Source organism: Cryptomeria japonica, chromosome 2 (assembly GCF_030272615.1).
Source record: "Cryptomeria japonica chromosome 2, Sugi_1.0, whole genome shotgun sequence".
Taxonomy (NCBI): Eukaryota; Viridiplantae; Streptophyta; class Pinopsida; order Cupressales; family Cupressaceae; genus Cryptomeria; species Cryptomeria japonica.
In genome coordinates this window covers 618,820,716-618,838,148 of record NC_081406.1, presented here as the reverse complement: position 1 = coordinate 618,838,148, position 17,433 = coordinate 618,820,716, and the positions used below count along the sequence as shown (strand labels likewise).

General features: G+C 34.9%; 1 protein-coding gene across 1 annotated transcript; it reads left to right on the top strand.

Moving 5' to 3' along the window:
- The first annotated feature begins 14,013 nt into the window (after positions 1 to 14,013).
- On the top strand, positions 14,014 to 16,137 carry LOC131868529 (homeobox-leucine zipper protein MERISTEM L1-like). Its single transcript, XM_059215651.1, has 5 exons — positions 14,014 to 14,144; positions 15,169 to 15,286; positions 15,564 to 15,629; positions 15,726 to 15,977; positions 16,123 to 16,137. The coding sequence occupies exons 1-5, from the start codon at positions 14,014 to 14,016 to the stop codon at positions 16,135 to 16,137; spliced, it is 582 nt and encodes a 193-aa protein (XP_059071634.1).
- The last annotated feature ends 1,296 nt before the right edge of the window (positions 16,138 to 17,433 follow it).

Genomic DNA, 17,433 nt, shown 5'->3' with positions numbered 1-17,433 from the left:
CTAATAGTAGTTGGGTCATATTGAAGAAGCTATTAAGATTTCAAATGAATTACATAAACAAATAAACTTTAAATATGCTGTTTAAGGTTCCCCTAAACCATTAGAACAATCATCTAATTGATCTGTTTTATAGTGCTTAACATATGATTTCAATTATAATTTGCAGGCATCCAATAATGAGGCTTTCATACTACGCAGACTCACACAGCGGTATTATATATATGTTTATGTGTTTTGTAAAAAATAAATTATCTTTTGAGAGTATTTTTAAATTGAAAGAGTATTTTGTAAGGATGCAATATTAATTGAAGTGTTATATTTATTCAAAGATGAATACATTATTCCTTCAAGTATATTAGCCTTGTTTTAGCTTAAGATTTTGTTTAGGTCATTTATAAGTATAGATAGGATAAATTATTTCAAAGTAAAAGGATAACATACATTAATGTAGAGAAAAAGTATCATTTCTTACTTTTTTCTCTTGTTTTGTACCACTTTATGTACATTTTAGGTTTATTTATGGAGATATTCTAGAATTAACTAATTTTATATATACAATTTTACTATTTTAAGTGGTTGTGGGTCCTAAAAGTGTTTGAACTTTGTGCCTACTATTTGTATTTAAATGAATCATTTAAATGTATTTTTAACATGATACATCACATGGACTCAAAATACGATAATATATCTACATATATAGAGGTTTACTTGAATTTTCCTATGTGTGGTTGAGAGAAAATTTAATTATATATGAGATAGTTGGAATATTGTTTTAACTACATTGAGTGAGGAAGTTTCATCTTTTTATCTTACATTAAAATAGACTTTCTTGTTTAGATGTGGTAGCAATGTGGAGAATCAAGAATATTGTTATAATGGTCGGGTCCACATTAGATGGAAACTTTATTGCTAGATTTGAGAATGTTGCTGACCTTTTTCATGGGTAAAAAATGTGATCTTCCTGATGTCAATATTGAGTGAATTAATAATTTTAATCATGGGACATTTAAAATTTTACAAATCATTGATTTTTAAAAAAAAAAGTTTTAGTTGATTTTAGGAAAAAATTTATGCTTTTCTCTCTCTAGCTCTCTATAAATTAGATCCATTTAAAATGGATTTTAGTATATTTATTGTAGGTAATGTTATGTTGTCAAAATGTTCTTAGATTGAAGAAGACAGAGTGAATGATATGATTTTCTTGATTAACCCAAGCTTGGTATCTCTTTAGTATTAGAGTTTTTTTCCTAAATAGACTTTTCCTATAAATTTTTGTATTGTGGCATGTTTATTTTTTGTTTGTTAATTTCTATTTAAATTTTAAATTTTTATCCATGTTATTCACATGTTTATTATTTTGTATAATTATATTTAATCACTTTATCTTTATGCATTTCATAATAGTTGTTCATAAGTTTCTCAATGTTTTGTCTCAAATCTTGCAATTTAAATCTAAGAAAAATCCATTTTAGAATTTTTGTGAGGCATTTTATTTTAAGAATATTTAATTTATTGGTTTTGTAAGATCCATGTGTTGTTGAATCCATGGCTAGCTCATGTTAGTCAAAATTTGATAAATTGAATGGTTTTAGGTATGAGCTAAACAAAATTGAAAATATACGTTCTCTTAGAAAGAGATAAATAGAACTCCAAAGAATCTAAATCTTATGAGCATGTCTAATCAATATTTTATAAATTTTGATAAGAAGGAAATTTTGTATCATTTTATCTATTTTAAATTAATTAGTCAATACTTAATTAATTATAGAATGATTATTTTGTTGTTTCTTTTAAGAAACTACTTATGATATTCTTTCTTTAAATCTCTATAAATTAGATCCATTTCTTAGGGTTTTAGTATGGTTATTTGTAGGTAATGTTATGTTGCCAAAATGCTATTAAATTGAAAAGCCTAGAGTGGATTATATTATTTTGTTGATTAATGCAAGCTTGGTATATATTTAGTGGTAGAGTTTTTTTTTTCCTAAACGAGCATTTCCAAATCAATTTTAGTGTTGGAACATATTTATTATTATTTTTTTTATTATTATATTAAGCGGTGAAGGGCCCTGACCAGTTACATATCCAAGTTAAGAACCATTAAAAAATAGAAAAAACCACCATAAGACTTGGAGAGCAAGACTAGGAAAGATCACCAAATGAAGAGTTTATAAAAAGTACATATAAAAGGTAAAATAACTAGAGTGTAAAAACAATCAAGTAAAAATAGCTAAACATGTTGGCTCTAAGTCTTCTAGGGTTTTATCATTTTCGCTTGCTGCATTCTTGCTTGTACAATGTTGGATGGGAACAGGCCCCCCTATGAGATTCTTCACTCTACCGGGTATCATGTGACCCCTATGGATTCATTTGTGCAAAGACAAAAAGCTAGCTCTTTGGTCAAGGTTAATTTCCTTCCTTCATCCTCACCTTAGTACCGTCTTGAATCCTATTTTGTGGATGAGCAACCTGCCAGATTTGTTCATAAGTTGTTAGGGTAAAGTCCTCCTAAAAAGGGTAAATCTCCAATATAGATGACTCCTCTAGTGGGTTGCATCCTGAAAGACAAATGAGTTGAGGTTCTTGTTGGTAAGTTTTTGGCTATTCGACCTTCTATTAATCAAGTCAAGAAATGGGCTAATGCTAGGTGGAAAATTAAAGGTAGCATGTCTATCAATTTTATGGTAAATTAACTTTTCCTATTCAGTTTTTTTAATCAAGAAGATTTGGTCAAGATTATAATAGAAGGCCCATGGACTTATTGGATTTGTCTTCCTGGGTTACCCCTAGAGTTTTGGAATCTAGGTATGTTTAAAGGGAGCTGATTCTTTTGGAAATTTCATAGCGGTGTATAGAATCATCCAATCTAAATATAGACTCTTGTTTGCTATAATTTTTGTTAATGTGGCTATTAATATTGTTTTATTGACCTAGGTCATGCTCCTTTCTAGGCTTGGGTCTTGGGTTCAACCCATAGAATATGAAAATGCTAAAGCCTTCTATCGATCTTCCAGAACATATGGTCATCTCAACTCCAAATGCAAAAAGCAACCTAGCAGGAAACAACTGATGAAGAAGGAGAGGATGACTTGGATTGGATTGAAGTAGGTTCTAAGAACAAAAATAAGAAGAAATCTAGTGTAGGAGGTGAGATTAGAGTTATTAGACCATCACAAGAAAATGCCAGAAACAAGGATGCAATGAGAGATATTGCTAGAGGAAAAAGAGGAAAATAGAAGACCATGAGATGGTCTGTTGAAAACAAAGAAGAAGAAAAAGTAAATGTGTGTCCCACAAATGAGAGATGTATATACTACTCAAGGTTGAGTAGCTTCTTGGATCCTATTTTTGATGATCTTATGTTGGAGCATGAGGCACTTAAATAGTCCTATCAAACAACACATGCTGAAATGTATGTTGCTGGATTAAAAAAATGATATCCTCCTACCATAGGAATAAAAAAAGAGATTTGAAAATTTTCAAAAAATATTTCTAGTTATTTGGCCTTCTATTGAGCTCTTTGTTAGTGATGTTTAAGGAGCATCGAGGGGTATTGCTAATTTGTGGAATCTTACCTCCTTTAGAGGCAGATTCATCCACTTATCCAAAAAATATCTTATTGTCAAAGTAAAGTTCCTACAAACCCACTTTGAATGGATCCTCATAAATATCTACGCTCCCATTATGATATCCCCTCATTCTAGCCTTTGTTCTTCTTTGGCATCCTTTATTTGAATCTCCACAAATGACGACTTGAACCTTCTTAATTCCATAGTTTCATTCTAGGATGTGAAGGAGGTTGCCTTTTATTTTGGGTCTTATAAGGCCCCAGGGCTGGATGGGTTCCCCCTGACTTTCTTTCAAGATTTTTGGGATATTGTTTGAGTGGATGTCTTCAATGTTTCCAAGGACTTCTTCAAGTTTGATAAACTCCTTAAACAAGTCAATTCTACCTTTATTGATTTGATTCAAAAAAATGATATTGTTCTTTCCATTAAGGATTTTAGACCTATTAGCCTATGTAATACCTTGTATAAAATCTTATCTCCACATATTGTTAATAGGCTCAAATTAGTGCTAGAAAATATGATATATGTTAACTAGAAAGGATTTTTCAAAGGGAGACATATTATGGATGTTGTTATCACAACCCGTGAACTTGTCTACTTGATGGAACATATTAGAAAACCTAGTATGTTTTTTAAATTAGACATATCAAAAGCCTATGATAGAGTATCCTATAACTTCCTCTTTGAAGTGATTAACAAGTTTGGTTTTAAAGAAAAAATTATAAGGATAATTACATAATGCCTTACCACTTCGATGCTCTCTGTACTAGTTAATGGATCACCTTATGCATACTTCTCCTATGGTTGTGGCCTCCACCAAGGGCACCCTCTCTCTCCCTACCTATTTATCATTGTTGCTAGAGTCTTGGGAAGGAATATCCAAAGGCTTAAAGAGGTAGGTAGATTAAAAGGTATTAAAGTTGCTTCTATTTTGGATCCTATCACTCATTAGTAGTTTGTAGATGACACCATTGTTTTGGGGGAAACTTACATCTTTGAAGCTAGAGGGTAGAAGGAGATCCTTGATAATTATGCAAATATATCTTATCAACACATTAATTATGAAAGGAGAAAAATATATTTTCTAAATGTCTACCCTAATATTCAATCTAAAATCACTAAAACCGTTGCTTGCAATGCTGCTTCCTTTTTAGGCTCTTATCTGGGGTGATCTCTTATTTCTAAAAAACCCATGAATCTATTTTGGAATGACATAATTGAGAAGTTTTAGAAAAATCTTTCAGAATGGAAAGGGAAAATTATAAGTCTAGCTGGTAAAGTGCTATGGGTAAAGTCTTGCAAACAAAATAGCTCAGTCTAATATCTTTCCCTTTTTGAGATGTCTAGATGTGTGACTGACATAATTGAAAAAATGAAAAAATGTTTCCTTTGGACAAGGATGGAAGAAAATTTTTGCATGTCCTTTGTAGCCTGGGATAAAGTGTGTGGCTCCAATAGAGGAGGGCTTCGAATAAGCAAACATAAACCTTTCAACAAAGCCTTAATTTCTAAAATTGGATGGTAGCTGGTTGAAAGTGTCAAAGACTAGGGAAAAAATTTCAAAACCAAATATTTAAATAATTCGAATAGAAACATTTTTCTTCTTGACAAAGATGTGCCATCTGGATCCTACATATGGAACAAAATATCCAAAATCAAAACTATATTACAAAAGGGAGGGAAATAACTAGTTGGAGATGGAAGTTGTACCAGGTTCTTGGATGATATCTAGTTAAAAGATAAAGCTCTTATTGACTTGAACCAATTCAGGATGATGAAAAAGGTCCTAATCCAATGTTATGGCTACTTTGTTCATGGTTGTTTTGTGGCAGGGAGATCAGGCCAGATGGAGAAAATTTATAGATCATGTTAGAAACAACAAAAACATCTCTAATGCTAACATCTCTAATGCTAACATGAGACAAATGATGGAGGAGGCTCAGTATTTAGCCTCTACCCTAGATGACTACTCCTTTTTTTCTCCCTACAGAGAGGATAAATAGATATGATGTCATAATCCCTTAGATCCATTCTCAATTAAATCTACCTACAATGTTATTGAGGAAGATCCAAAGGAGAAATTCAATTGGAACATGATAAGGGCTAAAGTCCTAATCCTAAATAAAAGATGCTTCTCTCTTGTCAACAAATGTACTCTTTGCTGCAAGTATCATGAAAGTATAGATCATATTTTTCTACACTGCCAATGTGCAAAGGAGATTGGGAAGAGTTACTAGTTGATTTTATGATAATGTGGACCTTTTGAGGGAGTATGAATGACTTATTGGAGTAGTGGAATCACAATCCTTTTTAATATACAATTATTAGAACCCTATGGTTTCAAATCCTCCCTTTCATTTCACGAAACATTTTGAAGGAGCATAAACACATGTTATCAGAGAGGAGGCTTCAAACAGTAAAGTGTTGTTCCATATCATAAAGTACTAGATTAAAGAGATTATGAATGGTGCTTCGTTTAGCTCTTCAAAGGTAATGTTCAAACCTTCTGTAATTAAGAATAAAACAACAGTGGGACATAAATCATAATCTTATGAACCTGAACTAGAACAAATTGATATTAAGAAAAGATTGCCATTAGAACCCTCCGGATGATGGATGGATCAAATACAATTTTGATGGTTGATCGAAGGAAAACCCTAGTTTATCAAGAGTGGGAAGTGTTATCAGAAACAATAGGGAACATTTGATAGAAGGGTACTATATGAATCTGGGAAGAGGATCTAATAAAAAGGTTGAGGAAATCGCTTCTGGGAAAGGGCTTAGCTGCCTCTATAATTTAAATTGTCAGAACATCTTCTTGGAAGGTGACTCCAAACTTATTGTGACTGCTTGAATGGAAAGATAAATATACCCTACAAAATAAAAAATATTATGGAAGAAAGTAAAAGGATCATGGGCTTCTTTCCCAAAATTAACATCCAACATATTTTCAGGGAGGAGAATACTGCGGCTAATATAGCTTCTAATCAGGGATTAAATGACAATGAATGGTTTTTTTTTCAATTTTCTTTAGAGCCCTACTAGGCTAAATAGAAAACTAGCGAAGGAAAAGACTTAGTCATATTTGACGGACTTGGTCTCCTATATTGATATTAATGAGAAATGATCTGGATGTTTTATTTTTTGTTATAAGAATGTGCAGCAATCTTTTTTGAATTCAAACTACAAAGATGACTTGGATGCTGACTTGGTTGTTATTGTGGAGGTCATGTTGGAGTCCAACTAGGACTTATGATGGAGCAAAATATTTTAATTTAATTTATGATGTTAGTGGTATGAAGCATTCTTTTCACCACTTGGCCTTAATTACTAAGGATAAGGAAATAAATAGATGGAAAGGCGACAATTTTAGTTTGGATATTGGCAAGTTTTTTCACAATGTGAGATGTCTTTTCATTTGTGTGGGCAATGGTGAAGATCGTTTTAAAAATTTCTTTTTTGGTAATCGTTCTTCATTTTGTGGGGTTAGTGTTACGAGTTGTGGGTTCTCTCTATGTCACTTTCAGATCTTTTATAAAGAGACTATGTTTTTGTTAATCAACATGGAGGATTTATTGGAGAGGTTGGAGCCAAAAATTTGCAAAGAGATCCACAAAAATGAAGAGGTGTGGGACCTTTTAACTAGAATGGGGATGAACCATTTTTTCTTTGCCATAAAAGGCTATAATAGAGAACTCTCATTGAGATTCTGGAACTCCCAATGGAATGGTGTGTTAGAATATTGGCATTGATGTCATTGATGTTTTTTGATTCAACAACATTGATTCTGAACATTCCAACATAATATTCACATGCAACATAATCCAACACAAGCATTCATAAGGTCTACCACGATTACTAATCTGAAAGTCACATAAGTCTTCAAGATCATAGTGTAAATATCTCTTCGGTCGATTATATTCAAACATTCTGGTGTTAATGTGGGATTGCAACATTGTTATTGGTAAGATAATAAGATAATATGTTTCTTATCGATTAATGCAACTTGATGTTTTTGGTCTGTTCCTATCCAAAATCATCAACAAGTTAGATGTTTGTTATAAAGGAAGTCTTTTTTTTGTTATGGCGGACTTCTTCAATATAATGTAATCATTATAGCATGGTGTGTAAAGGATTTTTGGAGATTATCCTTTACTCCAGTTAAAGCTAATTTCATAAAGACCCATTCAGTATATAATACAGTTAGATAGAAATGTTTAGCATGATGATATTTTTTATCATATGATATGGTGTAGAGTATTGATACAAACATTCAAAACTAGAAGGGTAGAAGACCCAAAATCACTCCTCTATGCCTTTTCTAAGGCCTAATACAACCCCGCAACTAGGGTTCTAAACACACTAATGACAAACAATCACCAATGACACCTCCTAGGGAGAGTTTGGAGTACTTCACACCTAGGAAAATTCACCCTAGGCTTCCCATCAAGTTTGGAACTCTCCTTTGTGCACCTGTGTCAAGAAACCCCTATTTAGGCCTAGTTTTAGTAGCCCTGTCAGACCGATATTTCCCACTTTGTTCAAAATTCCTCTAAAATACCCTTGGAACAATTTGTATATTTGAATACTCTTTTGGGGCTTACACCCAAACCCAAAAGGCTGAGTTTTGACTCTGCTCCAGCACCCCTAAGCACCTATTGTGGACACAAACTTAATAGGCCTAATTAGGCTTGTTTTCCAAAGCAACCACTTGAGAATGGGTTTGCAAAACTAAACTCACCACTTAGAAATGTTCCCCTCTTCTCTAATGGACCAAATCAATGATCAAATAGGTCTCCATACACTCCTTTGGTGACTGTTTTCTCTTTCCTCCTTGTATCCTAGACTAAACATATTGTCTTGTTTAGCCTAGGGCTTGGTGGTAACCACACCAATCCTCACTACCAAATTCCACCCTTTTATAATCTCATTGTACATTCCCCTAGCTTGCATTTTACAAGAGGTTGTTGAATTCTTTAATGGAATTTGCAAGTTAGGGCAACATCTTGCATGAAACCCTATGAACTGGGGTTTTGAGTGACAATTTTTAGGACCACATTTTAGTAAGTTCTTCATTCATACAGATTGTAAGGGCTTTAAGTTATCTCCTTACGTTAAGTTTTTCACCATTTAGTTTCTCCACTTCTTCAGCCAGTGCATTAATGTTGGCCTCATCTGAAGAGCTATTGTCTCAGATCTCCAATAATTGCTCAATCAGTTCTCTCCTTTTTACTTGTGAATCTTTGAATATACCTCTTAGGGTTTCAAGCTCATCCCTAGTTTCATCAGGTACTCTAGCCATATCTCTATAACTCATATCCTCCATAATGACTTTAGGGTTTCCTTCCAAATGATTAAGGCTTAAATAAGTTAGGCTTTGATACCAATTGATAGACTTATACAATACTAAGAGGGGGGATAATCAATGATAGCAAAAACAATAACACTTTAAACCCATAATGGTAAAAATAATTAACCAGTTTACTTAAGACTTTGCATGCAATCCAAAGTGTTATACAAGAATTCACAACAAGTAAAACATTCACCATAACACAAGTGTTTATACGTGGAAAAACCAACTAGGAAAAACCATAGTGTGATGGGACTCATAAATTAACTATCTGTAGAAAAACGGTAAATGACTGGTTAAGGTTTACAAAGTGATTTGTTAGGAGCAAATCTTGTTAAAAATCCCAAAGCCCTATTAGGAGCTATACCTGGTTAAAGGTAACCTTAATGGAGGATTTAGATCCAAGTTAATGAATCCCCTTGACAGAGGATTTCTAAAATGAAGCTTGTTAGAGCTTACCTGATTAGGGAATTTAATTGTTTTAGTGATTAGAAAACAACATGTGGTATGATCTAGGAATAGCACATTCTGTTTGTATAGATCCTTTTCTGCTCACTCAATATTGTATCACTGACATACTCTGCAACTCCTTCAATAAATTGAATCAACTCTAACTCATAAAATCACTTGTAACTTGCATATCAAAACAACTCATCACAATGTCTTTTTATAGACATTAGATTTCATGTCAGCTCAAGAACCTCAACACAATTTCCTAGGTTCAGTGAATCTAGACAATCTTTCATAACACATCACAAATCACCACCAAAAAATTTGGTTAGAGATAACACATCACAATTGGTGATAACTCATCACACAATCTATGAAACTGGTTGGAAAACCGATACTGGTAGAGTGTTGACTGCTTCCAACTCACATACCAATTGTCTCCATTTACCTCCTTGCCTCTCTCCACTGTATCTCGAAACTGGTAACAGTGGTATTGACTAAAACCAATTGTCTTTACTGCATATACCAGTTGTCAACATATACCGGTTAGACACCTTCATATCAGTTAGACTTACTCTATACGTATGATATAGGTTTGCAATATCAAGACTTAGGAATAGTACCGATTTGACTTAACTAAGATGACTATGACAATATGAACATATGTGTGTATGTATATGTGCCATAAATGAAAACACATAAAGTCATCCAATAGAAAAATCATCATCAAGCCAACACAGACCCCTTAACATTTCAACTTAAAAACTGGGAACCGCTAGTAGCTGGTCAACTTAAAATTAAAACAATGCCCAAAGGGAAAACAAAGACTTTGAAGAAAGGAAAAAACCATGTCCTAAAACCCTAAACCCTAGGAGTTTCAAATGTCTTACGTGCTATGCAAGGAAGGAAAAAACCATTCCAACACCATCTTTGTATGACTATGTGGTAGAGTGGTGGAGGAATGGAAGACCTGCTTTTGGCACTGCTATGTACACCTTCACCAAATAGATGCAATTTGTGAAGTACAAACTTAAATGTTTGAACTATCAATGTTCTGGCAACATATTCCATTCTAAAGAGGCTGTCCAAACAGAGTTGGATGGTATTACTAGAAAGATAAGAGAGTTTGTTTTTCTTGAGGTCCTCTGCAGAGAGGAAGCTAAGGCAATGAAAAATTTGGAGGAATATGAACTTCGTGAGGAAATTTACTAGAAGCAAAGGGAAAGGATTGAATCGTTTCAAGAAGGTGATAAATACATTGCTTTCTTCTTTTCATCACTAAAAGCTAGACATCATGATAATTATATTCTTATTCTTGTCAACAATAGGGTGAATAGGTGGCTTTGATGCAACAGATGTCTCGAGAGATGGTTCAGTACTTCGCTTCCCTATTTAGGGAAGATTCTCAAGGGGGTTCAGAGGAGAAATCCGAGGTCCTCCCTTGCATAATTTCTTTGGTTACTAGGGAGATGGATGAGAATCTTATGGGCACTATCTCACTTGAGGAACTAGACAGAGTTGTTTTTCAGATGAAGAAAGGGAAAGCTCCCAACCCTGATGGCTTTTCCATTGAATTTTTCCAGGAATTATGGGATATAATCAAGATGGACTTAATGGAGGTGGTCTGAGAGTCCTAGAGGAACAAACAAATGCTCCATGCTTTGAACTCCACTTTCCTTGAGCTTATTCCTGAGTGTGAAGGTGTTGATCGGTTAAGTTAGTTCTACCCTATTTCTTTGTGCAATGTTTTATAAAATCATCTCTAAGATGATAGCTGGGGGATTGAAAAAATGGCCAAAGTATCTAATTTCGAAGGAGCAGAGTGTTTTTGTGGAGGGTAGATATATTCTTGATGGGGTGGTCATTGCTACAGAAACTATTCATTCTATGGCGACTTCCAAGGAAAAATCCATCTTCATCAAGCTTGACATGGCAAAGGCTTATGATAGAGTGTAGTTGTCCTTTCTCTTGAAAGTTCTTGGAGCCTTTTGATTTGATGAGGAGTGGATCCTTTGGGTTACGAGTTGTGTTAATTCAACCTCTTTCTCTATTTTGGTTAATGGTGAACCCTCTGAGCTCTTTAGTGCCTCTAAGGGTTTGAGGCAGGGGGACTCCCTTTCCCCTTATCTCTTCATTTTGCTTGTTGAAGGGCTTGGAAGGTTGGTGAAGAAGAGAAAGGAGAGGGGTCTTATTGATAGGTGGAGATGGGGAGATAGTGTGGTTTCACAGTCGCAACTTCAGTTTGTGGATGACAATGCTTTGATGGGATTAGCTAACACAATAGAAGCTACAAGTTTATGCAAGGTTTTGGATATTTATCTTGCAATGTCTGGTCAATTAATTAATGAGGATAAATATTCCATCTTCTTCTTCAACACACTTGGCCCTATTTAGTTGAGGATTTCTTAAATTCTAAGGTTCCAGATTGGTTTTCTTTCCTTGGAATACCTGGGTATTGCCATCTCTTCTGGGAATCTTCCTCGGGACTCTTAGTAGTACATCATAGATAAGTTTCACCATAAGGTGAATCTGTGGACTCATAGGTGGTTGTCTTTTGCTGGGAAGATTCAGCTACTCAATTGAGGGGTTCAAGATCTCGCGACTTATAGATGTTTGATCCAGGTGGCTCCTATGAGATTTGTTAATGATTTGGATACTTTGGCAAGGCAATTCCTATGGGTTTGTAATTTGTCAGGCTCAAAGTGGAGCCTTATTAAATGGGAAATAATGTGTACTCCAAAGCAGCTGGGGGATTGGGTTTAAGGGAGGGTACTCTATTTGGGCAAGCATTGGCTGCAAAGATGTATAGGCAATAGTGTGTGGAATGGGACAAAGTCTGAGCAAAGATTCTAGCCCATAAATATCTTCCAGGGGTTTCAAAGGAATGCATCCCTAGTTACCCTATGACAGGGAAGGGGTCCGTGATATGGAATATGTTTAAGAAGGGAGCTTCTCTCGTTTAGGAAGGCCTATTCTACATTTGTAAAAGGGGGGAGGAGGCTCTTTTCTCATCAGATTCTTGGGATAGCTTTCCTCCCATTATCTCACAATACCCCAATCTGACAAATTTATGTCAACATTTCCAAGAGGTAGGTTGGTCTAGAGTTAGTAATTTCAAGTCTTATTATCAGAATGGGTTGTTGGAGATGGCAAAGTGGAAGGATTCTAGAGCTTGACTTGTGATTGTCTTGCAGAAGGAACACGATGAGTTGTATGATATTTTAACTAGTAGGTATTGTAACTCCATCAAGAAGAAGGATACTCTAGCTTGGATTGTAAATACCAAGGGCATTTTTACTATTGCTAGTAGGTATTAGAAACTTCTATCTCAACGACTGACCGGGGGGGAGGTTCAGTGATGAAAAAATATTTGGAATACGTTTTCTTGTCCTAAGTGAAATTTCTTTATGTGGATGCTTGCATTGAACAAATGTTTAACCTGGGACAATATTTGAAAGTGTAGCTTTCAAGGTCCTTCTAAGTATGTTCTATGTGGTACAGGTGAGGAGGAATATTCACATTTGTTTTTTCGATACAATTTCTCCTTCCAGCTTTGGCATTTGTGGTGGAGTGTTTGGAAACATTCTTGTGTCCATGCCTCATCCCTGGTGGAATTTTGAATTAGATGGGGTAAGCCTCCTACCTTGGTCCCTTTTCTTCAGATTATGTGGAGTATTGAACCTAAATTCATTTTGTGGCAAATATGGCTGGAGAGAAATTGAAGATTTTTTCAGGGAGAAAACCTTGTTGTCTCCCAAGTTTGGCACAAAATTATGGGTATGAAAATGGAAGAAAAATGTGAGGAGATGATCCCTTTGGATAGAGAAGATGCTGATATTATGGAAAGAATAGGCCTCAAGGGTTTGTCTCCTTCTTCTGCATGTGTTAGAAGACGTAGAAGGGTGAAGAAGAAGGTTCAAAGGGAGCAGATGGCTACCTCCTCCTGAAGATATTTTGAAGATCTATACTGATGGTTCTTTGTGTGGTAATCTAGGGTCAACGGGGATTGGTGGAGTACGAAGAGACTAGACGGGTGAGGTTTTGTTCTTCTTTTCTATTCATCAAGGGCGACAGGCTAACAATTTTATTGAGGGTCTTGCTATTCAAGTCACACGCTTGAACACGCTTTTTCTCTAGGGTGGCTTAAGGTTATTTATGAATCGGATTCCCTGATTATTGTCAATATGTTAATTGTCAAGAAGGTGTTTGGTGTGAACTGGCAGCTTGCTTTGGTTGTTCAGCAGATCTTGCAGATTAGTTCCATTCCACATGAGAGGAATAAGGTCCTTGATTATTTGGCTAAGTGGGCCTTTGAGAAGGATACTAATTGGACACAAGGAGTTTGAGAGGATCTTGGTGGAGGATATGAATGGTTATGAGGCTGGGTAATGCGAAGCTTTTCTTTTTGAGGTTGGGGCTCTGGATTGTCTTTGTAATGTTCTTGTTTGAGAGTTAATAAAGTTTTTACCCCTTTATTCATTACTACATAACTGTTATCCATTATAAAGAACTAGAGGAATTCACTCAAAGAAGATTGCTATCCAAATAAATTATAATTTACTACTACAAAACTCTTATATGAGGAAAAGCATTTCACTCAAACCTCTTTGATTAAAAGGAGGATTACTAATCAAAAAAGGAAAAATGAGTGATAATTGTGAAGGAGATAGAAATAGTGGCCACAATGAATATGGAGGAGCAAGCTCCACAGAGAGAAATAATTTGGGCAGAAAACATACTCGTTATACCAGTGATCAAGTTGAAGTAATGGAAGAGTAAGATTTTTAACTTTTTAATGTTTTATTTCTTTTATAATATATTAAGTTGAATAAGATCATGATGTAATTTATATATTATAAGAATTTATAATTTCTCCTTTTTCTTATGCACTCTCCCACAATCTAATACAAAAATAGTAGATTATCAACATAATAAATGTAATGAAATGTTTTTAGATTTGATTGTGTATCCATGTTGATGCTAAAAAATTTATACACAATCAAATCTAAAATCATTCATAACATTTTCATGGATTGTGGAAATCTACTATTTTTAACATAATAAATCTTTTTTTTTATCAGTAAAGGCAGAGCCGATAGATTTCAAGACAGAGAAAACCCTATACATCATCTTCCATCATTTCAAAAAACTATCAACGTTTATAAAATCAAAGATCAAAAATTAAACAGAGTGTTTTTAACATGTCTATTAGCCAAAACTTTAACAACACCAGTGTCCATAAAAAAATATCGAAATGTCTAAAAGATTAACCAGAATATGAAACCTGAATATGAAACCTATCTTTCAGACTTCACCCTCGTTTTCCATTTTAGGTGGTAGAATTTGCTTCAACCTTACAAAAGAGATAAGTTCTTCCTCTCTTCCCAGGTCTTTTGGATTCTCGCCCATGAAGTGCCACTTGAGGAATGTAAGCCCCACCCCAGCAAATGCTCTATGTTTGTCTAGTTCCTTACCTTTCAGGTCTGACAGAAAGGGGTTATACTTTATTAGTTCCTCGGAGACATTAAACAAGATTCTCTCACTTGACCGATGGGCTCTGAATCATGTAGCTTGTAGCTCCTTGTTGAGAATTTCTTAGATCTTAGATTTAACATAATAAATCTTAGATCTGTGAAAACCTAATGTTATTAACATTATCTTTTGCTTTCTATTATAAAAAATATCAATTTATCAAATATTAACTCATCTATACATGAAGATAAGCTTAATTATTTTATATATTTGTAAGGGATTCTGAATGAAACTGAAACTATTTTTTAAAATATTTTATTGTTGCAGAGTGTTTAAGATGTTGCAACATCCTGCCAAAAAGAACAGACAAGAACTAAGCACTAAACTGGGTCTCACATCACAGCAAATTAAATTCTGGTTTCAAAACCGGCGCACCCAAGTAAAGGTAGTATATATATTTACTTTCAAAGTTAGGGTTAAAAATTACGACTCTCCCTTTCAAATTTTTATTTCACTGAATTTTTTGATATATATGAATAATCTTCTGTTCAAAAATCCATTATTGTGGTCCAAGTTCAGCAGGAGCGTATGGACAACGCTAATTTGCGTACGGAAAACAAGAGATTCCGAGTGGATAGACAGGCGCTGAGAGATACACTTAACAATATCAGGTGTTATATAAGTTAGTTTGGTCCACTGAAGATCTTCTTCTGGTCCTGTAGATTGAAAAACTGAAAGCAGTTGCCTCGAATTGTGTTGGAAGAACAATCGCCTTGTTAGAAACCAGAGTAGATCAATCACAGATGATGTACTCTTCACACCATGAAGAGGGAAGCTCAGGACAGAACCAGATTACATTGGCCACACCCACTTGTGTTTCATAGGATGAATCCTCGGCAATGCAAGCTGGACAAAAGGCCACTGAAGAATTTATCTGGATGGTAGACGCAAACGAGCCTGTTTGGGTGAAGAAACCTTTTGTGGATAGTACAATAGAAATTTTGAATACGAATGAGTTGTACGGAACATTTCCTCAGGGCATGGGGCTCAGCAGCAACATGAAGAAAGAAGGCAGCAGGGACACCTCAATTGTTTCTATCACAAGAGCTGAATTGGTTGATCTCTTCATGGATGTGGTATGATATTTTAAAGGTTTTAATTCAGAAATTTTTAGGATCCCTGCAATTTTTACATGTTCTATGACAAAGATTGAGATATTCTGTACTAAATCATGATATTTTCCTAATGATTCATTATAACTGTTAATTTTAACACTTTCAGATTGACATAACTTAGAATTTAGATTTAGTTTCTAATTAGTTTGTTTAACTGAAAGAAAATGACAACATAGAAATGAACAAATTAACAACAAGACACAGTTACCCAGGGAAAACCTCCTAGGAGGAAAACCCAACCAGAAAAGATCTTTAGATCTGATTATGGATTATAGTTATGTAATCATTACAACACTTATCTCATTTATTTGCAGGTTTAGATGTTGCTATCACAAGAGGTATGAGGTGACTGCCTTCAACAATCACTTGTTGTCATATGAAGGATAGATGTTGTCGCTCCCTTACCCTAGATTGTAGGCCTTCAAGGAATTTGCTGTGTATAACCTAGATGGCAGTCCTTCAAGCAGTTCACTTTGTATACATAAATGGTAGTCATTCCAGTAATTCGTTGTACATGTATGAATGGCAGACCTCCAATCAGTTTGTTGTGCATTCACTAAATTTTGTCAACACCTCAAGATGAATTTCGCACCTCCTAATGGTAGATGAAGGTTGTTGTAGCTGCAGATGACTGAAGTTCGCACTTAGGCAAGTATGAAGATTTTTGCATAAGATGAAAGAGATAATTGACTTGAGTGAATAACAAATGAATCTTGATCTTTTATTTATATGGAGCGAACTCCTTAACTAGGTCGGCTTTTCAATAATTAAACTTTTAATTATTTCCTTTTAACTGCCTTGTTAATAGGGTCCGCCCTATTGGATAGCACGCTAAGTGTTTATTTGATATTGCGTGGGGGATAGGGCCACGTTGGAGGGAAGAGGGGCCAACCCTTATTTGGGCAGATTCCAATGTTGCCCAAGGCAATATGAATCTTCCCTTCCCTAATTAATATCAACACTCCCTCTTAATTAGGGAGGAGAACATAACTATAATCTTCCATCTTGCATACACAAGCAAGGAATGGAATTACATAATATAATCTCCAGCTTGCACACAAGCATAGACTGGATCCACCTTACATTGCCCGTAGAGGGTGGAGAGGATCTTTTCGACCATCTTACATTGCCCACAGAGGATGGTCAATCAATTACACTAACACTATCTTACATTGCCCGCAGAGGATGGTTTAACAATTACACTTCTCCCTGAGAAATATTTACAATACCATCTTACATTGCCCGCAGAGGATGGTTACTAATTACACTTCTCCCTAAGAAGATTACAATACCACCTTACATTGCCCACAGAGGGTGGTTTAACATTTACAATACCATCTTACATTGCCTGCAGAGGATGGTTAATAATTATACTTCTCCCTGAGAAGTTTTTGCAATACCACCTTACATTGCCCGC

What these genes read in the sequence shown, in the direction of transcription:
- LOC131868529 (XM_059215651.1), top strand. Translation starts at nt 14,014, where the DNA reads ATGAGTGATAATTGTGAAGGAGATAGAAATAGTGGCCACAATGAATAT. An exon ending in CAAGTTGAAGTAATGGAAGA is followed by an intron (nt 14,145 to 15,168) that starts GTAAGATTTTTA and finishes TTATTGTTGCAG; the next exon opens with AGTGTTTAAGATGTTGCAAC. An exon ending in TCGCCTTGTTAGAAACCAGA is followed by an intron (nt 15,630 to 15,725) that starts GTAGATCAATCA and finishes TGTGTTTCATAG; the next exon opens with GATGAATCCTCGGCAATGCA.